The following is a 23297-nucleotide window of genomic DNA, read 5'->3' as shown; positions in this document are numbered from 1 at the left end:
GATGTTGATCGAACTCCTTCGATCAATATGTGCTGACTCCTCGGATGCTCCAGATCATTTGCACGATTGCTTGAGAGGCTGATGGATCTCTCCCTAAAATTTGGTGGACTCACGACACTCGTGGCACACCAATCTCACTTCCCAAACCCTAGGTAGAAACCCTAGGGTACACACTAGAAACCCTGCGCTCAATTTTCTTTCTTTTCTTTCTTTTTCTCTCGGAAGGTTTTGGACCTTCACCTTGAGCACAAACTTTCCTCACGCCCCAAAGTTTCTCTCCTAAAATTTCTACGCACGTCCCACCTTTCTCCTCTTTTTAAAACAACGTCGAACGTGTCTTATCCGCGTGAGAGGATAAAGATAAGTGGTTGCACATTTGAATTCAAATCAAATTTGAATTCAAATGCAAAACCAACTCATCCCTATCCACTTGTGCGTGAGAAGAGAAGGGGCGTGAGTTGATTTGTGCATGGAGAGTTTACACGAGAAACATTTTCTCGTGTAAAATATGGGGCGCACAAGATAAGACCATGGCGCATGGATTAGTTGGTTGCTCATTCAAATTTAAACTTTCTTTTGAATTTGAATGGCCAACCAACTTATTTTTATCCAGATATTTGGCGCACAAGGGTGGGCATGGGATGGCTTCTGCATGGAGAAAATTCATGAGAAGTTGCTTCTCATGAATTTAAATATGCACAGAAGAAGTGAGGTGGCGCAGGGAGAAAAGTCAAGGTGGTTTGAACCTAATTGAGCCAACCTAATCTAAATAGGTTAAGCACAATTAGAATAAATTAAATCTAACTTAATTAGGCTTAATTAGGCTCAATAAAATTCTAATCAAATCAAGAATTAACTAAACCTAACTCCTGATCAAATCAGGGACTAAACCACCTTAGCGATTAGGTCAACATTTAACCTAATCGGGTCAATCCAAACTGAATCTAATTCAATTGGACTTGATCCAAAAATAATTACTCAATCAAATTAAGTTAATTAGCGATCAAATCACTAATTAAATCTCTCATAAATATTGAGTCCAAATTCGATGGGCAATCAGGCATCAGAGACCATCGATATGAAACCCTGATCAAAGAGTTCAAATTTCAAATTCAAAATTTAAAATTCAAAATTTTGACCTCGGTACCCAAAATGTGTGGAACTCATGATCAGAGAATCTTAATTCTCAATCATAGAGTCCCAGACACATAAGACTCATAATCAGCCATCTGATCAGAAAGGAACCACTAATGTGTGTGACCCCGCAGGTTCGAACCTAAGCCGGTAGCACAGGAACCAATTTCTGTACTAATCGAAGTGACCATTTAGCAATGGTACCTGATAACCGGATAGGTCGAATAATCGCAATTGCAACATTCAGAACCTACGTGAATATGGTTACCGTATAATTCATCCCTTTTGACCCCAGTGTTTAGGACGACTCAGGGTTAAACTGTCAACCCTGATGATATCATCCGAATCGTGCTCAACTCAATTAGTCCTGTGACTCCTCACTAGGACTACCCTAGCCAAAGTTTTGCTAAATTGAAACACGACTGTACACAGCTCCTAAACTGGAGTGGTCAATCCCATCTTGACACACGCACCGACAAGTCAAGTACTTGACTACACCCAGCAGCCTTCCGTCATTGAATTAGAAATTCAGGTAGTCCAGTGCCTAAGTACAGTGAGTTGCTTGCAAGTCACCGTGGCGGTCTCAGGTCGGAGGGACATTTATACCCATATCCCATCGGAGCAAATCTTGACAGTAGAAATAGCTCCGGAGTTGGTCACGTTCAGTGCAAATGTACCATTACATCTCACCTGTATGCCATAGGAGTGTCTCCACACTCTTTGGTTATGAGGACAACCAACCCATATGGCACACAACGACCTATGCTCGATAAACGTTGTTGTCCTTGGTAACAACGTATCATTTGATCGCGAACATGTTTAAGGACTAAGCGACAAATCCTCCTTTGTCGAGTCTAAATAGTCCTAAGGACTTCACCACAACACAGGAGTTCATTTAGAAGATGAAACATTTGTGATGAAAAAATACCAAAATAATTTTTATTTATTTATAATTCATGTACTAATACAATAGGAGCACAACCGTCAACAGGCTGACGATTGGCTTTGGGATACTATTCCCAACAATATCTATATGGCACACAACGACCTATGCTTGATAAACGTTGTCATCTTTGGTAACAACGTATCATTTGGTCGCGAACAGATTTAAGGACTAAACGACAAATCCTCCTTTGTCGAGTCTAAATAGTCCTAAGGACTTCACCACAATATAGGAGTTCATTAGAAGATGAAATATTTTGTGATGAAAAATGTCAAAAAATAATTTTTATTAATTCATAGTTCATGTACATATACAAAAATGAGCACAACCGTCAACAAGCTGACGATTGGCTTTGGGATACTATTTCCAACAGTCAAGACCCTCGATCTTGTCAAGGAACTCGTTCGTCGCCTCCTCTCCTCTCACTCCTCATCTCGGACCCCTTCACCAACCTCTCCTAAGCCCTCCGCTACGCCGACCATCTCCTTTTCAGCCGCATGTCCTCTTCTCTTGCCTCTAACGAGCCCACCATGGCCGAATCAATTAAGCACTTGCTTGCCATCTCCGGATGATCCGCCGACGCCCTCACCTTCGCTGACTTCCACTCTAGGCTTGCTGCCCATGCTGGCCTCAGCTCCATCCATAATTGTTGGGCTCTCCTCCACCTCCTCAAGTTCTTCTCTGATCACCGTTGCCTCAGGGCCCTTCAGGTCTTCGTCGGCCCCTTAAGAACCCATGTTGCATCCCTCGCTGATGACCACCATCGTACTGGACCCTCCAAGTCTTCGTCGGCCCCTCAAGAACCCATGCTGTGACCATCCTCTTCTAGTTCACCCAATCCACCTCAGTCCCTCTTCCTATTTCAGCCAAATTGGGTGGAGGAGGAGGAGGAGATCGCTGCAGTGGCGTCAAATAAGTGAGAGAGGAAGAGGAGAAGGAGAGAGAGGAAAACCAAACTCGAGCCGCCCCCTCCTCCTCCCCCCCCCCCCCCCCCCCTCCCCCCAACCCAACCAAAAAAATAAAAAATTGGTTTCCACAGGCTGAATTTGAGTGGATTGATGAACGGGCCTTAATCGGGTTTGGGTGGGGCCAATGCTATATCCGAGTCCCGACCGACACAAGAATGGGTATCATACCGTATCAAAACATATGATCCAAAAGTAAACATTGATTCATGGACTGGGCCAAGGGCCCCGAGGAGTAGTGCTTTTTAAGCTGCACGTCTAGCCGAGCTTTTGCTGTCCACAAATTTAAGCGTCGATAAGCAGCTTCATCCTTTCAATCCGTGTTAGTTTGCAGCTTCTTACTTCGCGCTGATCAGGGGCCATGATTGAGAAAAGTCCGTACCGTCTTTACAGTTCCTCACTGCAGAATACCAAATATTTTTCAAGTTGGATGTATATTATAAACCCTGCGTTTAGATAAAAGTCAGCCTACCACGACTCATTAAAGGTTTTCACTCCCATAGCCAACCACCTCACAAACCCAACTTCTGGGGAAGCGAGGTCCCCCTCCCATCATGGGAACTTTTAAAGGCAATATGTCGTTATGGACTGGCGGATGTGAGCCTTAAACGGGCACTTCATTCCCATCCCATCATGCTATGCCGTGTTGGAGCTAATGAGGCTGCATCACAAGCTCTAATAATTATATATCTTGAGGACAATGAATATCTTTAAATAACAGAAAGCATGACGTTTTTGAGGCATCTTCCCGTATGTTCTTACGGATTGTCATCAGAGCTGTTACTTAGCTTGGCTGTTGCTTGCAGAATTTTATATATATTTACAGTCTCTAAAAAATTGTAAATGAAATATCCATAACACTATCTTCAGCAGATACAAGTTTTTGATGTGCTGTTAACGCAAACTCTAAGAAAAAAAAAATAAATCTCTCACAATTTTTACCAAAGCTCGGGGTCAAATCCCACCTTCGCCATGATTTTGGAGACTAGGTCAAGATTATCTTCGCTGAGAGCCTAAGAAAGGCTGACCCCGTATATGTTCAGTTCATTTGACGCCCACATCGAGCTCATTAGAAAGCTAGACGTACTTTAACCCAATCAAATTAGTGTGACTTGGAGAGGCCTGAAAAATATGCAATAGCCGTGACAATATAACTATTGTCTTAACCTACACCCAGAATGCAAGTTTAGAGCATATTGATAAAGTTTTATTGTGGAATGTTAGAATAATAACATATTTGCTAACTGATAAAGTGATCACATGCACATTCATAAACTAAACATAGACAGTTACAGTTAATAGTCTGTATGCCTCCACAACCTTATGGAACCGCATTTTTCTCCCTTGGCTCCCAATGACAAGCTTGCCAACATGGAAAAGTTCCTGAAAGGCATGTGGCTTCTTTTAATCTTTCTTTATCTAAAAATAAAAATAAAAAAAAAATAAAAAAATGGAGTTTTGTCAGAGGGCAAGCACCAAAACAAAGGAAATTTTTTGGGTAAAAAGGAAAAAAAAAAAAGTTAACCGACTGTTTCCAGCCGCATCTCAAACAAGCAAAATTCCAAGGGCTTAGCCATTTTGAGGTAGGCAAACAATCATGACAAGTGCGAGGAAAGATTTCTTTCCAGGTAAAGAATCCAATGGAGCAAGATTACTTTACTTGTTGGGGGTCGGGAAACCCACCCCCCTTAAAGAAAAAAAAATTCTTGGACATGGAAAAAAATCAGAGTTGAAACTTTATAGTTAAAAAAAGGTTGGGATTTGAGTCAAACTGTCTTACAGATTTCTGAAAAAGAAGAGAAATTTTTATAAGCTTGTTAGAAAGTACTTTAAAAGTTGTGTGATGTGTTATTGAATTATTGCATAGAGAGGGATATTTTTTTTTTTTTAAACATAAAAAAGTAGAGCCGAACTCAGCATGGAGCTGAACTCCAAGTTTTCGCATTACATAGTAGCAAGTGTGAAGCGCTTGACCTGTGATTATGCCCATGCCGTGTTTGGGGAGACCACGTAGGTTTGAAAGCATTAAGTTCCTTTCAGCTTCAAATAATTTCGCTCAACTGACATCCACTTGATTTCAATCGTCGTTGGCTCGGTGCTCCAATGACAGAGACCAGAATACAGGGGAACCAAATTTTCATTTTCTTAAATAAGACAATTTATCAAACAAAATTAAAAAAAAAAATAAGAGAGAGACAGTGAATAAACAAACACATTAAAAATAAAGTTTGATAGTATTACAATATATAATTTTATTTCTCAATAACTTGAGGCTATGAAATCACAAGTAGAAAGAGCTCTAAGATTTATGGTGATCGCAAGAGGTTGTTGACTCCACTAAATGAAGAGAAGTCAGTAGATCACATCTAGCCACATGTTCTTTTGCATAAAAGATAGCGGACGCCAATATTTAACACATATATTTCTCATCTAATTCTAATTTAAATAAGCCAAAATCAGTTTTATGAGTTGTGACCAATATTAAGTTGACACATGCCTAAAAAAAAATAAATACCAACAATAAAAAAATAATAAAACAAAGCCACAGTCCATTAGCTCCATTCTTTTTTTTTTTTGTAGAACCGTTAGCTCCATGCTTGCTAAAATGATCCCATCCACGATTTCTTTTGTCTAGACTTGGATAGAATTAAAGCAAGCCTTTTGTCTAACACAAAGAAATTTTCTCCCGTTTCTCTGTCCTCTGATCAGTTCCGTCGTTTTTGATCACAACCAACAGGGAATCCTCTATTAACCTTGTGTTCCAATCACCTCCCTTCTCCAAAAGATGCCCTTCTGTACCTTGCCGAGACTCCTGAAGCCCCTCCTCTTTGCTGCTACCCCAACGGCGAAAAGATGTTATCACCCGTTCTCTCCTCGGCTCCCCATCCTCCACCCATCAAATCCCTAAATCCCATCTCGTTTCGTCAGCTCCCCACCTTTAAAAATCCGATCTTGATGCGCAGATTGGGTTCAAAAAGCCGTCTTGGTGGACGATCGAGGGTTTCCAAGTCTAAGGGCATCATGGAATTGGCCAGGGCTGATGCTTTCGAGAGCACGAGTATTGAGGAAGATGGAGCGGGTGAAGCGGAGGCGATTCTGGAGAACAGGCCGTCGGTGTTCGCTCGTGATTTTTCATCGGGAGACCTCGAATCGACTATGAATCGAATGGTTAGTGCAATTTGGTGTTCTGAATTATGACTTCGTGCTTTTTTTTTATTGAAAATATCCAATCTATTCTCAGCACTTTGTTAGTTAATTGTATCTTACTGTAAAATTTTAGATAAGATTTGACATATATTTGTGAGTGTTTCTCTAAGATGTGACTCGTGTAATGATTTTTTAGTGAATTTATAGTCAGGATTCATCTTTTCTTTTCCTTCTTTTTTGCTTTTAATAGAAAGACTTTTTGAACATTTCCAACCTCACCAATGAGAACAACCAAATCTTAAAGAACATTTTAATTAGTCAAAATATGAGGAAAAATTCAAAATGTCCTAAGGGATGTCCTTAAGACACCTGACTAGGATTTTTTGATGGAAAACGGGAGGTTTCCCATCCGGAGTTTTGTATTAAAAGATATAAATATTAATTACATAGGAGAGAGATCTAAGAAAAGGAAAAGAGACTCAAAGGCCTGTCCATTACAAAAGGGGGCATAACAAAAAAAAAGGGATAACGAAGGCCCCTCGGCTTCTAAAAGAACTCACGAAGAAAAGATTCGACCAGGCTTATGTATTGAATTGTGGAATACTATGGTCCTAAGACACCTGATTAGGATATTCTTAAAAAATTGAAAGAATTCCAACTAGAACACCTGTCCAGATGTTGACTTTTCACCACTTCCCCCCTTATTGGGAGCCAAATGTTGCTATACTTTTAACCACTTCATATTTCATAGTCTCTTGTTTTAAATAACTTCCTAATTGCTTTCTAGTTATAAAACATGCATTGCTGTTAGCTTTTTATATTGTTGTTTTTAGAGCACTACAGATCATAGCATATAATGCAGTGCATCGGATATTGGTCTATGTATTGGACTCGAGATTCTGTTTTTCTTTCTCATTGCTGATTTAGGATCTCTATTCTTACCTGGTCACTTCATGAGAGCTCCTTCTGTTTGGTATCAGAGCAAGTGGTTCGTGGCCGGTCTTTTTGGACTTATCATACTGTGGAAGCATGATGCCGGAGCCATGTGGGCTGCAATGGGATCTGTTGTAAATGCATGGCTCTCAATTACTTTGAAGCAGATACTAAATCATGAAAGACCTGATTCTGCTTTGAGATCTGATCCTGGAATGCCATCGTCACACGCACAGTCCATCTTCTATGCTGCATTATTTGCAATTCTGTCATGTAAGTTAGTGTTTGTAGGAGCCATATCATGCAATTTATGTAATGGGCATGCCTAAAAAATTGTCAGTTACTCACGTCTAGCACATGCTTGCACACCTAATTGGTTCAAAGAAACCTTCCTGTCTGTCCCAATGCTAGTTATGCATTTTTTTTAATTATGCATTTATATATGTGCACTTTTCAGTGTTATAAACAATCAAATCCTTTTGTTCTTTTGATTATGCTAGATGAATCTGCACCAATGATATTCTCAGCTTTCTCATACTTTCTACATTTGACGACCCTTGCTAAGTTTGTCTGGGAAGGCCAATGTCCATTTGTTTAATTAGAGAGGCAGTCTCATGGCCAGCATGGTTAGGCAGTCAAAATGTATGTTCAATCCAAGAATAAGAAAAGTTCTATGAAATATACTTGTTTACCAATAAAGAATAGATCAAATTATAATTTTTGGATGGAATCATTTTGTTCAATGAAAAACTATGATTTCGTCAAGACCTGTCTCATTCAGTTGTCAGACAACTCAAAATCCTGGAGGAGTGAACTAAATTAATATCCCTAGGGGCCAGTACCAGAAAATGTACATTATACTCTTTAAGTTTGTTATACATTTAACTCGTCAGTTCAACACAAAGCTGGTTTTGCACATAATGAGTAACTTACAACATGCCAAATTTTAGGAAATGCTACAATGTTTTCTTGAGTGGCTTTGTTTATCCAGGCAAGAAAGAAATGTAGTAGTAGATAATGGCACATTCTGTAGCTGCAAATAAGCATCATGTTTTCTAATGATGGCAGCAGCCTAATGGATGTACAATGCAATAAGTTGATAATTGGGTCATCATAATGATAATAATATAACAATAGGATGAAAGATGGGTAAATATGACATGTTTAATATGCAATCTTCATTGCACACACAACACCCACAAATACCTTGTACATTGGATTTGCTGAGGAAGGAGAGGTGCCATGAAGTATGCGACTTGATGAAGAAATGAGCATTTTGAGAATCAGATGAGAGAATGGTGAGGGTTATGTCACAACATACAAAATTGATATATGATTAAAGAAGTGGCTGAGTACCATCCTGGTTGTTGCAGTATAGGTGCTAGGCATGGTTATATTAAGCTCCATGGCGAGATACATGTTTTGAAACTAAACAATTTAAGTAAGTCTTGGTCAGCCAAAAGTGCATAACACACCTCAATACTTCAGTTGTACCATGACATACTTCTTTGCCTTTGGGAACATAAGAAAATATTTGGGAAAAATGACTGGTAATTACTAGTCCAATGGTAAAAATAAAATACATGAAGCTTTAGAAGAATATTAGAAGAGATCATAGGTGGTACTGTAATGAGGGTGAACAAACTGGCCAAATGAAGTGACTCGGGTAGCTATTCAGCTGATGGTAGTTGGAATTCAAAAATTTTCACCATTGTTTGGTCAAAGTTTCACATGAAGCTCAACAGACAATAGGAGCACTATGTTTAGTTGTCAATTGATCGCTTATTGAATTACTTGTAAACTATGCTGCATGATGCTTGGTCTGAAGGACTGCGAGAACATGCTGTCTCTTTATTTCCTTTAAGACTAAGAATGGTTGAGGATATGCTGTGGCTACATTGACTTAATAATGCACCAATGATGCAATTTCTTGATGAATGAAAATTTTATTATTTGTCACCAATCTATTCTTGTTTATACAAGTTTTGCTAGAAGGAGCACTGTTATTAGCATGCTAATTCTTTTCGTAAATCAAAGATATAATTGCATTATCTTGTTATTGTCCTGTTGTTTCATTGCCATCCAAACTTCAAAATGGTGTATGATTTTTCTTCTATGTTTTTGTGTGACACAGTGGTCCATTGGCTGGGGATAAATTTATTTACAGTAACTGTTGGGATTTTTACCTTCACAAGCGGCTGTTATCTTGTAAGAACCATTGCTTAAATCACCATGTCGCATTTATGAGCTGTTGTTTGTTTCTGTGACTTGTAGATCAGTTCCAGAATTTCCTTCATTGGTTTCTAACAGTATCTCTTTTGCAGTTCTGTTGATAAAGAAGATAAAGGAACCTTTATCATTTAATTTTAAGTAGCATTAAAGTAACCTTTATCATTTAATTTTAAGTAGCATTGTTACTTGTTAGGAAAGACACGCAACTCCAAGATGGCTAGTTATTTGCATTAAACTTCAATATTTTAACCATGTGGAATAAATGTAATTTGTTTGTCAGTATCTGTTTGTTGCCTGATTTTTTTTTTCTTGTATTCCCAATTTAACCTGTTTACTGCATCCTAGGAAACAACATAACCAACAGGGTATGAATCAAATAGAAGTATTCAGTACCAGATTTAGAAGACACAAGAAAAATATAGAGAATTCCATGAACCATCACAATAAGCCATATCAAGAAATAATGGGAGAATGTGATGACACAAGGGTTAAGAAAAAGGAAAATTTAGAATCAGGATAAGTCTATGCCTTCTGTTTTATGCTCTTGTACTGCAAACTAGGGGAGTTTTAAGGAGAATAGAAAAACCAAGACATGGTTTTTTTTCAACTTGAAGAAAGCATAGGAAAGAACAATACTGTAATTTGGTTAGCATTGAGGTGTTCTTTATGCTTGAAAGTGTTTTCTCTATGATAAGGACATTTATGGAGCACTAATGTGTTGGATTTAGTTCTAGTGACACATAGAATCTCCAATCATGTTCACCCTGCATCAAGAATTCTCTAAGTCTACATCTCGTCATCCCTATAGACGATCTTGCATTTGATATGAAGGAGGTGAACATAGTATTTGTTTCTTGCAAATAATATGATGTTAATTAATGATGAAGGAATCAAATTGAGAGCTTAGTAATATCAAGAAATTTGATGGACAAGGTCAACCCTTTCCTATCAACATGGTGTCAGCTGTGAAGCGCAACTCTAATTTGAGAAGGTTCCACAGAAGGATTTTGAGCCATTTTCTCTCACCATCTGTCAACCTGGTGACAGTCCTCATTATTTCAAATGGCAACGCACCATCCCAATTCCCTGTACACACCCATAAATCATCATTCCTCAGCATAATATGTATAAAGCCTGCATGTTAAAGTCTTGAATATTTGTAGGATAAGCATGCTAAGTCCATAAAGATACACGGAGAAGACTTGGTTCAGTGCTTTGGTAGAGATGCAATGCATGTTTAGTGGAAAGAAAGTTGAAAATGAGGCTGAAGCCAAAAGCAAAAAATCGATGGCTGAAATCAATATTTTTGATAGCATAGGATCTGTTGTACAGAAATCAAGAGACTTAAGAAGCTATGTAGAGCGGTGTGGATGACCCGGAGAGGTGATTCTAGGGTATAATGGGATTGATGTCTGCATATAAAACTTATGGAAATTTCATCAGGGCCTGTAATTCGTACGGTGCAGAATGTTAGGTGATATGGAGGGTCCAAGCACATAATATGTGTATTTTTGTTTCTCTATTCATTTTATTTCTGCAAATGCTTCCGAACTTTTTACTAGTCACAGTATCATGTTTTAAGATCTTCTCTACAAATTTACCTTTTATCCCTGTGTAGCAATTTGTGACTACTTTGGACAGATTTTTTGTCAAACCTTTATATAAATATTTTTGTTGTAATATAACTGCTAAGCTAGATAGCCTCCAAATTGTCTATCCACGTCTCAGGGTTGAGATCCATATGCCATCTGCTGATGATATTATTATTCTTCTCATGCGCTTTTGCAGTCATGGCTTCGGGTATCCCAACAACTTCACACAGTCAGCCAAGTCCTCGTTGGTGCTTTGCTGGGATCCACCTGTGGTATTATATGGTTCTGGATGTGGCATTCTTTTGTATTAAATGCATTTGTTTCCTTTTTATGGGTTCGGATCCTGGTGGTTGTTGGTTCGGTAACATTCTGTGTGGCCTTCTTGCTTCATGTAGTTCAGCACTGGCTCAGGGATGGGTGATAAATATCATGGACAAGTAAAAATTAATAGAAACCAAGCAATCTGGTTGTGTTGTTCTTAGATGCATTACATTACATGTGAAGAATTTTGACATAATCAATAGTGTACGGGAGCAACCATCATAACGGTACTCTGAGAGTGGTGAGAGGTCAGGCTGGAAACCTTGGTGGTTGCCGTCTGGAATGCCTCGCATTGTAGGATCTTTCTGCATCTCCGGATGGGCCATGAGCTACTGGAATGGCTTACGGATATGATTCCTCTTTGTAAGGTTCGTGACCAACCTTAAGCTAGCAAATAAACATATTAATCACAATTAGAGTAAAATATGATTTTTCATTTTCGTGTTCAATGCTGGAAAGCTATGGAAAGGAAATGGGGTACTTTTAGAACCCAGTTATATCAGATTATCACGAGTTAATTTACGGACTTCTTCGAGGATTTTGAAAACATTAAATTAGAGAAGATGGTTGTTTTTAGCCTTTTTTTTTTCTTTTTTTTTTTTTCTCTCGAGAAAGCTAGACTAAAATTTAGACGAGTGTAGGACTGGAACCTAGCTCATTGGTATCCAATCTCTAATGATTTTCTTTCCTTTTTTTTTACGATCTATGGTTGTGGAATGGGAGCAATGGTGTTTTTTTTGTTCCTCAGGAGAAAGCTCAAATAATAGATAACTCGTAGGGATGATAAGTTTCGTGATTGTACAGATGACCTGACATGGAACATTGTCTCTTCGCTATAAGTACTAGCCTTTCGCATTTTGTCCAGATGCATAGACTCCAGAGCCTATGAAAGAAAATGTGACCTGATTCACAAGAATCCTATGCACTCGGAAATGATCATAGAATTAGTAACTTGGCTTGAATACGTGTGCGCTCTTAAATCACACATGTATAGTTTGACAAACCACTGGTGGCTACGTTTTCTGCCATATATGACACGCGTGATTCCTGTTGGTGCAAGGCCACCAGGCACATCTCTAGAAGTACACTATATAAAAATGCATTGGAGAGAAGCTCAAGAGTCCAGAAGTTGAAAGAGGAGAGAATATATCAGGTTTTCTCTAAAAGAGAATCTGACTGATAGTAAATAAAAGAGAGAATAAGAAAAGTCTGACACATTTTGGGTGCATTTGGTTACGATTTTTGATTTTTAATTTTTAATTTTTAAAAAATATTTTTTATTTTTTTGATTTTTATTATTGAATAAAAATAAAAAAAATAAAAAATATGTTTGATTAATACGATTGCTACAAAGATGTTATCAAACATTATTTTTTAATTATTATTTTTTTAAAATTAAAAAATAAAAAAAAATATATTTTTTTAATGGTTAACCAAACGCACCCTTCGTTGATCTATGAATTGACTTCATCAAGTACTTAATCAGCAACATCTACCCTACCGGTAAATTAACTCTACAATATAAACAGATCATTAACTACCATGAAAACCACGGCAAGCACGGCATGCATTCATTTTATTTTCTGTTTTGCTAGAACTGAAGAATTGTGCATGATAGGAATGGCATAAAAAGGTGCCAGCTTAATTGCTTAATTAGGCATCCCAATCACCATTTTGCCCATCATTAGTACATGATTAAATCAGCAAAACAAGAAGAGTTTGCTTTTTCAAAAGTAGGCCTTCATCAGATGATAGGCTAACAAAAGATGCAGGAGTTTTAATTAATTATGACTTGTTTTAGCTGACCCAACTAGTTTAGGATTAAGGCTTAGTTAAGTAGAATTAATTATGGCCTGTTTAAGAGTACATACTATGTATATAACCATAGTAATTTTGCATTGTTCACTGAACGTTGAAGAAAATAATTCCTGATTCAACTCAGTACGTTCATCTGAAAAAATTAAGCAGTCAATTCCGCAAAAAAGGATGCAAGACCTTGGACCTGTTCAAACAATGGTCACCGCTAGAATTAAATTGTATAACATGTATTTAAACTGGGTATGTTCCATAGTATAACCTATACCTCATCCACTGCAAAGCATCATCTACTGCAACTTATAACCTTATCCTCATCCACTGCAAAGCATCATCAATTCATACACCAACAGTTCACTATAAATACGCATAAACACCAAGTTTTCACACCTTACCTTTTTGAGTTGCAAAAGAAGATTCAATCAGGAAAGAAAACAAAAAGGCGAAAAAAGGTTGCAATAGAAGACATAGAAATGCACAAAGCTCACCTTTTGATATGCTCTTCGACAAGTATTATTTACTTAAGCAGTAAAAGAAGAATAATATGTTGCACTTAACAAGACCAAGCCCCAACTTGAACTGGACCCTGCACATTATACACAAGAGAGCAAATAAAAAGGCTCCTGTTTGCCATCGGTAATCGGAGAAACCTCATATATCTTGTACAACTTTAACTGGCCCTGTAGATTATTCCTGTTGGAGAAAAGATATGTACTGATTGAAGCAGCTGACTATTGGCGTTTGGCTGATTTCAGTGTTCATGGCTGTCTATCGTATTGCCGTCAGGTGGTGAAGGCTTTGATACTGGAAATAGGACCATGCAATGGCTGCAGCACCAAGGGTAACAGCAAGACCAATTGAACCCCAAATCCATTTCTGCCTCTTCTTCCGCCTATTCCGCTGTTGCCGTGCAATTTCTGCAACAACAACAGATATTACACAAATTTAATTGAGCCACATATTTCATTTTCTGAAGAATAAGTCATATTCGATTCAGAACCCATTCAGATAAATAATCAAATGTTATTTGCGGACAAAGGTTTGATCAATAAGCCAAATAATTCAGGAAATATGGCACACGAAAATTGGACTATTTGCAAAGCTTACAAAGAACATAATGGTTTGTATGGTCAAGATAAACATGCAATCTGCTCAGCAAAATTTATTAAGCAAAAAAACATTTTTTTCCATTCACAAGACCACATAAATCAAGGAAGATTGCATAGGCTGCTCACATCAATATACAAACCTACACATATATTGTATATATACCTGCATGTGCGTGTGTGTGTGTGTGGTAAAAGTTTGCTTATTTGCCAAGTAGTTAATTGAGGTAAGTTTGCTTTTTTTGCCCATTGGTTAAGGTTTACAAGTAATTCATATGGATGGCAAAACAATCATGGCATCTTGTGAGTTGAACTAAGATGTAGCTAAGGTGAAGTGGACCAAGTTAAGCCATTGGGCCAGAGAAGTCAAGGAAGAATGCACAGGCAGCACAACATCAAACTCAGTGAAGTTTTAATTAAGAATGTTAATTTACGTATTGATGATCCAAAAATATTTGGTGAAATGATTAAGTGGATTAGAGGTCATTTGAGTAAAATAAAGACGCACTAAGCTAAAAGTTTACCAAGTCAAAGCTGGTCCACAGAAGGTAAACATGCAAAGCAGGCTTCTTTGGTTCAACAGTTCAAAATTATGTTTTAGCTTAGTGCATTTCAATAGCAACTACTGAACCAGCAGTTGTGAAGGTTTCAGTGTTCTAAGTCTATGGAGTTTGGATGGTAATGGAAACAAAGACTTTACTGCTGTCATTCTACCCAAAATTGGCAGATGTGAGGGTACTTTATGCATGGATGCTATGAGACATATATCTGAACTGAATATTAACTCCGTGACACATTCTTCTTCTTCTCATCACTTTTTGTTCTTTTTTAAAAGGGGGCGATACAAAGTAATAAACTATTTACTTTCTTGAACGAGAAATATTAGATTTTATTCCCTCTTTGCTAAACTTTAGATAAACAACTTAGGAATGCAACTCCAGTACCTCTCTTAGTACTGCAAAGTAAAATCTCCATAAATCTATCTGTATTGATACATAAAGATCTTTCAGCATTCAAAATCACAATCTGAAATCTTGTTCACTTCTCATCCCACCAAAGACATTATCCATTTGCATTGCAGCTTTCTCAGACACATCACATTCTTTATGACGTGGATGCAGGTCTATCTTTCATTTGTTAATTCAATCAGAGACACTAACACTTAATCAGTTTCCCATCACATATTTGCATATAACTTCAACTTCTGAGCAAATCTTCTATATTTAGTATTCTAATCAACAAAACTTTGCAAGCCTTATTCATATATAATTCACCTTGGATTCTCATCCTTTCTCACTTTTCTTGCATATTTTTTTCCCTTTCTTCGCATATATATACTATCCTTATTCCTTACAAATATAGCTTATTGCCTTATTGCATATTTACCATCCAAAATAACTATTTGCATATATCCCTTCAATTCATCTTGATTTTGCATGGATGCCTCCCTTTAGATTTTTGGCTAATAACTATTTTGAGTTTTGTTTGACACTACTAAACTTTTGTCTTAATATCCCTGAAAAAATTAACATTCAATTTACATAAAAGAGCTATACTTTTACATAATTTGGTCAAGAATATTAATGCAAAAGGGTAATAAAGTTATTTGATATCTAAACAGGATATCAGTTAAAAATCTAAAGAGGGGGTTGTACATGCAAACAATGATTTTCAGAGGGCAAATATGCAATAAGCTATAATTGCAAGGGTATATAAGCATAAAATTCCTTTTTTTAAAAAATAAAGGCAAATTACCATCCATATGTCATGGCAAGAGAACTACCGTACCAAGGGGGGAATAATCTCTGTTTTAACTTTGTATTTTTCCTTTTTTCCTTGTTTTGAGATTAGGAGGGGCTAATCCTACCTGCTACCCTATACCCACCCCACCACTTGAGAGAATGCCAACTGTAAGCAAACCCTCACCCCCTTGCCCAAGTGGCAAGGAGTGATCGAAAACATAATGATCAAGTTGATCAATTTTTCAGTTTAAAACTAACAATCATGTGATGCACCCATAACCAAAATGGACCAATGAGTAACTCATGAAGTCCTTGAACTAAAGACAACATTGGACTATTCTAGATGTCAATGCCTACTGATAGAGAATACATTGTAATAAAGATTGATATATAAAAGGCAGCAAATCACTGCTTGGAGTTAAATTTCATTAGAGGAGAGACAGGAGGACAGAATAAGTTTAGCATGCTCACCAACAGCTTCCTGATTTCTTTGAGACATCTCCCTGTTTGCAGCTTCATAATAATGAAGCCGATCCCACAACCTTGCTATCTCAAAGTTCTTTGCCTCGATCTGAGGTTCCAACTCCTGCTCAGCTTCAGCACGGGAACAACCCCGTCCCAAACAAGCCGCCACAAACCGTGCAATTACAATTTGTTGGCACAATTCCTCTGCAGGATCAACACATGATTGTTCATCCTTCTCTTCTGTCATGCTTGGGGGGTCAGGAAGCCTCAATCCCACAAGTGAGAGGTGATGACTGAGCATCTGCCATTGGTTTTGCAAGTTCTTAAGTGCTTCTTCTGCCTGCTTCCTCCTTTCAATTTCCAACAATAAATTGAGTCTCATCTCATGCAGTTCATCCTCATCATTTAGACATGCAGATTGTGAGGCACCCTCACTAGAAATATCTACAGAACAGAAAGAACAGGAGTGAACCAAATTTGCCAAATTTCAGCAGAGTGTATATTACAATTGCAAAAAGACTAAATCCATAACAAAGATGTGGTATGGCAGTATAACTATACAAAGTGCACTAAGCTTGTAAAATGGAAAAAATGCTCCATAATTGCTTTAAAAAAATTGTTTTAATGCTCACGTTGGTGACCTAATGTATGCTGCTGATCAAACAATGGACAGTGCATTAAGTTTATTATATCTTCTCATTTAAGGGTTACCTGTGAATGAAAAAGAAGTCAACGCAAGGAACCTATCTAACCTCCTCTTTATAAATGTGATGGAGATCTTCAGCAAAGCAGGTCAATTATACATCAATAGGTTATGGGTTAATGAAAAGGTTCATTTTTTGGATCTAGACAAATGAACAGCTAATGCAAGGACAACCTATCAACCTTCTTTTTATAAATGTGATGGAGATGTTCAGCAAAGCATGTCAGCTATGCATCAATCGGTTATACATTAACAAAAAGGTTTATTTTCTGTATCTACATAAGTGAACAGCTATGATGGCCGAGTTAATCTCATGGATCCAAAATAAGCCACATCCAACAAAGCATTGATTTAAGGTTAGAGAAAAGCAACATCCTTGGTCTCCGCATGAACAGACAAACTGCTTTCACTTTTTTCCTTTTTTCCTACTTTACTTCTCTTTATTGTTTTTAACAAATCAGTCTTCCACTTAACACCATGGATGAAGAGATAGACAATTACCTTACATTTTCCATCCCCAGTAAACTATCTAAGTTTGTAAATTTCCTCTACTTGTCAAAACATGATCAACATGTCAAGCCCAGTACAGTTGAGAATCTCTCAAGACCTCAAAATGGATAATAGGAGCAATTTAAGTTTTTATTTGGCACTACATAGGACTCTTATGTTAATCAATATTGCATAAAATATCATACAAACATGCCAAGCACTTCAAAATCATAAAACTAATGAAAAGAGTATAAAAATGCAGAGAAAGAAAAGTTGATAGATCAAAATCAAATACTTTAAACAAGATAAAAAGTGGCAGAGAAGGATACCTTCAAAGGCATCAAAATACTCCCCTAAAGGGTACTTGGCTTCCACCGCTCCTCAAGGTCAGTATTACTCGATGTGCTTAAAGAGTCTTGCGGATCAAAGAAATCTTCATTCTCCCCATCTTTCTCTGGATCAACGGCAACAGGCTTTGCCACTTCTTTAGATGCAATAGATCCATCACTAAAACCAACATCTTGAAGCTTCCCCTGATGAAGTTCGATTGAGACAGATTCACCTCGACTTCCATTTCCATCCACATCTTTTTGTTCCTCTTCCAGCTTCTCATCATGAAAACCAGATGTCTCTTCGACACCCTTTCCATTCACCATTTCGATCTTCTTCTCCACTTCAGGTGGCGGCGCTGGCAGGGACCCAGCGACATCGTTCTGGGAGAAGCTCTTGAGAAGGCGAGGCCCACGCCTCTTGTGGTTGATGATGTACGGGGACGGAGGGTAAGAAGACGGCGAGTCGGGAAGGGGAGTGGTCTCCGGAGTGGCATAGAGCGCCGGCGAAACATTGGGACGACGATTGCTTTTCTTTCCAGATGGGCTCGGAGGCGCCTTCTCCAGCTTCACCGGCGCCAGAGGAGGTTTCATGGTGGTGTTTCGAGACGCACCGGGTTCCAAAAGCCTATCCAAGGCGATTGCCGTGAAGGTTGGCATGGCTACCAGAGACGAAGTCCCTAACACATCAAAGATCGAACCTTCCCGAACATCCAACACCTAATCCACAAAGATTCAATAACGAAATCTTGTTCAGATGAATTGAATCCTCTTAACTAAATACCGAATTATAAGCGACAAGAATCTGTCTTTAATCAAGATTTTAAGGGTTTCTTCTATTCTATTGAAGTCGACACCACGAGGCTTCCTCCTCCTGACGAAACCCTAATGCCGAATGTATTTCGATCGAGACTATCCAATTATTAGCTCGGAGTCGCAGAAATCCAGGTATACCAGGTCGGATGTTGGGGATTTGGATCGCGTGCGCCACAAAATCGAAACCCTAGCTAGTTCTCACCCCTAAATTTGGAAAATTCGGTCGAAGAAATAGCTAAAGGAATAAATCTTCGTTGATTTACCTCGATCGCAGACGACTTTTCGAAACCCTAGCTGGCTCTCCTTCAGAAATGTTTTCGTTTGCCATAACAAGAGAACTAATTACGGAGGGCTTTCTAAATAAGGAGACAACCTAGAGAATTCACCGCACAAAACTCAGACGCTTGTGAGACACCCACTTATAGCCTCAATCCTTTAACCAGTTGGTGGGGCCAGCAATAAGGTGATTGGGTGAATATGGTCGGTCGTTCCTTATCTCGGAATGTGGAGCGTCTCTCACCACGTCCTCCAAGATTCTTGGATCAGAAGGACAACTGCCGTCGCGCAAACAGCGAACGGTGATCGTGGGCTTGTAAATAGTTGACGCGCTGTACGAACAGTGACGTGTCTGCAATTAATGGTTGCATATTGCGTTTGGTGCATCGTGGGACTGCCGGATAGCCTGTGTCACGCTGTAGTAGCACTCCATCGTCTCGCCCCTCTGTCCCATGGACCTGCCATCAAAACCAGCTCCACTTTGCTCTTCCATCCATAAGTTAGATAATTATTTAAAGGCATGATTAGCTGACCAACATAGTTTTTTTTTTCTTTTTTCCATTAACATAAATCTTAAAAGGTTCTACAAAGTCTTTGGAGATACAAAACTAAACAGTTACATCCTGATCCAAAAATATAGACAAACCAACTAATTACAGCAATAAAGGTGAAGACCAAAATATAGTCAAATACCGAATAGAGACAGAAAAGCAGCCCACCTTGTAGCAATATGAAGCTTACATATTTAAGATTGGACATAGCAGACACAGAAGTAAAACAGCCTTCAAAACTATCTATGTCCAAAGCAATTAACAAATCTTGAATAAACTCATTCCCATCAGTAGGTAGAACATCATATGGGATATTACTTGATAAAAGAGAGAAAAGACCTTGTAAAATAGTTCTGAAAATCAAGAACCAGTTACCATAATTCCCATCAGAAACTATGATTTTTGAAACATCATTTGGGAATGAGAATGACTAGGGCCAAGGAGATATAAGATCCTTCCCAGCAACATCCACTTTAAAGGCTGCTTCAGAAATCTGGATTCCATCAGTACCTTCCAACATTAGAACATCATACAAGATTAACAAGTGGCAACCATATTCAGAAAAGAACTGTTTGTGATTCACATCCATTGAAATTAGGCAACCATCAATATCCATCACAGTAAAATATCATGCTGAAACTCCTTGGTTGTCATTATCCCAAAAAAAAAAAAAACATATGATCATATCCATCCTGCATTGTAAATTAAAGATTGTTCATGTGCCACATATGACAATGAGTAGGACTGAAAATCAAAGAGTCCTTGATATGACTGTATATCATGACTTCGAGAAATCCATACAGAAGAGAGTTAAGAAGAATCAGCTTCGATTTCAAAGTATTATCAAAAATACTGGTAAGTAGGGAAAAGTATGTGTCACAGTTTTTGTAAGCAAGAAGACCAAAGAAGATTCAAAAAGAAAAATACTCCCTCTGCTAGATCCCCCACTAAAGTGCCATCAGTCAAATGTTCATCTGAGTTAGTCTCTCCTCCGACTTCTAAAGTTATAATCCTCGAAGAGTCACCTGCTCGAGAGGAGGAGAGCCGGCTGTAATTAACCAATGCTTTAGTTTCACAACTATAAAGGGCTCTCATAAGGAAATATGGAGACCGTGGATTCTACTGCCATCCATGGAGTCAATCAACAAGATAAGCATGTTCCCAGGACTTCATCAACAACTCCTTCTAACCCAAACTCAGACAATCTTCAGGGTAAACTTTCTCATGATGCTTCTTCATGCTTCAATCAACTTCAATTTACTTTAGAAAATATCCTAAGTGGTGGTTTCTTCGTGGAGGATTCTTCAAGGAATAAATAATGTGTAACCGAAGAGGATTTGGGAGCACTCTCTCACTCTACCGTATGAAGATCCTCACATAGAATTATAGGGGTGTTGCCAAGCGCCCTTTCATTACCTATTCTAAAATGTTGATAGGCCAATGTAGGCCTGATATCTGTTGTTTCTTGAAGATGCATTTGTCTGATCATGGGAAAGAGAGGTTGCAAAGGATGTTGGGACCTATGTGGAATATCTACATGATTCCTACTATAGGATTTTTTGAAGGAATTCTAATTGCATGGCACAAAGGGATTGGTAATGTTAATTTCACTCACACTAACCGACAGGTAGCATTCAGTGTAATCTCTATTGATCAGAACCCTCCATGGGTCCTGGGTGTAGGGTACGTCTGTATTTATAGAGCGGAAAGACTGGTTCTCTATCAGCAAGTTGAAGTGGTGCTATCTATGGGCCTGCCTTTGCTTCTTGCTGGTGATTTTAATTGCATCGTCAACCCTGAAGACAAAAAAGGAGGGAAGCCATTTCATGTGGATAAGGATATCAGGGAGTTTAGAGGCTGTTTGTGGAGATCTCGTCTTATTGATTTGGGATATTAAGGTCCTAGCTTTACTTGGTGTAACAATCGTTTAGGACTGATCAGAGTATAGAAAAGAATTGATCATTCTGTTGCATCCCACCCATGGTTAGAGTATTTTGAAGATGCTATTGTCTCCCATCTTACTAGGTTCACCTCAAATCATTGTCCTATTTTGATATCCCTAACTGATGGAATTGTCCGTAACTCACCGCCCTTTCATTTTGAGAAGTTTTGGCTTCAATGCCAGGGTTTTTGGGAAGTGGTCACCAGGGCTTGGCATTATACTGAAAACTTCTTTCCTGGTGTTAGACTAATGATGTTGTTGTCTAATACTAGAAAGGCAATTATGAGATGCAAGCTTCAAATTGGGAACCTTTTTACTAAGGGGCAGAAATTATATGATAAAATTTATCAACTTTAATTATTAGAATCTCAATATCAAGGTTTCACTGCTGATCAACACTTTCAGCTTCTGTCTCTTCTCCAAGCCTATAATCAGAATCCTCATCTTCAAAAAATTTTATGGAAACAAAAATCTAAAATTTTTTGGTTAAAAGAAGGGGATGCTAACACCTCCTTCTTCCATCATTCCACGGTTATTAGGAGGGTAACCGGATTTTAATGCTTCATAATGCACACGGTCGAGAGTTGCAGGATATTCAAGGGATTATTGATATGCTTCTTACACATTTTCATGATCGGTGGACAGCTCAACAAGATATAGAGGACCTAGATATCCCAATTCTTTTATCTATAATTTCAGAAGATCTAAATGCCCAATTAACTAAAATGGTTACCATGGAAGAATTGGAGAAAATTGTGTGGAGTTTAAAGAATGACAAGGCCCCTAAACCAAATGGTTTCTCTGCTTTATTTTTCATCATTTTTGGGATGTTATCAAAGGTGATGTTTTCCAGGTTATTCATTATTTCTTTACTAAGGCCATGATGCTGAATGCTTGAAAAAAAACCTACATCACTTTACTGCCCAAGAAGTCAAACCCACTTCAAGTCTCTAATTTCAGGCCGATCAATTTGTATAACACTATTTACAAGATAGCTGCTAAAGTCCTGACTAATAGAATCAAACCTTTGCTTCCCATTATCATATCATCTGAACAAGGTACCTTTATCCAAGGTCGGAACATTACTGAAAATATTCTATTAGCTCAAAAAATATTGAATTCTCTTGAAAAAGCTTCCCTTACTAAGGGGTTGGCTTTGATGAAGCTCGACATAGAAAAGACCTTTGATCAGATGTGTTGGCCCTTCCTCTTTCAAGTTTTATCTCAATTTATAGCTTGGATCAAAGGCTGCATTGTTTCACCACAATTTGCTATTCTTGTCAATAGATCCCCATCTCAATGGTTCTATATTTCTTGTGGGCTAAGGCAGGATTGTCCTTTGTCGCCTTACTTGTTCATCTTTTGTTCCAAGGTTTTTTTCCAAATTCTTTCATTATGTGGTGGATATCAATCTTTTAAAATCCTACTATCTCTCATTTTTTCTTTGCTGATGATTGTTTGTTAGTGACTAAGGCAAATGTTCAGAATGTGGGTTGCATGAAAATGTTGTTGATACCTATTGTTCTATCTCTGGTCAAGCCATTAATCTATCCAAGTCCCAAATCATGATTAGCTCTGCCGTTCTCAAGAGAATCAAAAGACAGATTCATAGGCTTCTTGCTATGCATGAGGTTGCTGGTGTTTGAAACTACCTGGGGGTTCTCTTATCTGGTAGGCCATTAAGATCAGGAGCCTTTTCAATTTTACATGAGAAGGTCACACGAAGAATTTTTAATCGGCAATGGAAAGCTCTATCCTTGGTTGGAAGACCTACCCTTCTCAACTCTGTTTTGACA

At 38.2% G+C, this 23297-nt stretch overlaps 2 protein-coding genes across 2 annotated transcripts; one reads left to right on the top strand and one right to left on the bottom strand.

Annotated features, from left to right (window-relative positions):
* Positions 1 to 5671: 5671 nt before the first annotated feature.
* Positions 5672 to 11427, top strand: LOC105033293 (lipid phosphate phosphatase epsilon 1, chloroplastic). The gene is made up of 4 exons (XM_010908027.4): positions 5672 to 6210; positions 7170 to 7395; positions 9257 to 9330; positions 11143 to 11427. Exons 1-4 carry the CDS (start codon positions 5896 to 5898, stop codon positions 11365 to 11367), a joined length of 840 nt encoding a protein of 279 aa, XP_010906329.1. The 5' UTR covers positions 5672 to 5895; the 3' UTR covers positions 11368 to 11427.
* Positions 11428 to 13556: 2129 nt separating this feature from the next.
* Positions 13557 to 19151, bottom strand: LOC105033294 (uncharacterized). Its single transcript, XM_010908031.4, is given in 6 exon segments — positions 13557 to 13892; positions 13895 to 13999; positions 16402 to 16839; positions 17917 to 17949; positions 17952 to 18636; positions 18996 to 19151. Coding segments are annotated over 5 exon segments (1260 nt in total). The 5' UTR covers positions 18577 to 18636; positions 18996 to 19151; the 3' UTR covers positions 13557 to 13833.
* Positions 19152 to 23297: the final 4146 nt, after the last annotated feature.

The sequence above is a fragment of the Elaeis guineensis genome, chromosome 13, assembly GCF_000442705.2.
Source record: "Elaeis guineensis isolate ETL-2024a chromosome 13, EG11, whole genome shotgun sequence".
Classification (NCBI taxonomy): domain Eukaryota; kingdom Viridiplantae; phylum Streptophyta; class Magnoliopsida; order Arecales; family Arecaceae; genus Elaeis; species Elaeis guineensis.
This window is presented reverse-complemented; position numbering and strand designations above follow the sequence as displayed.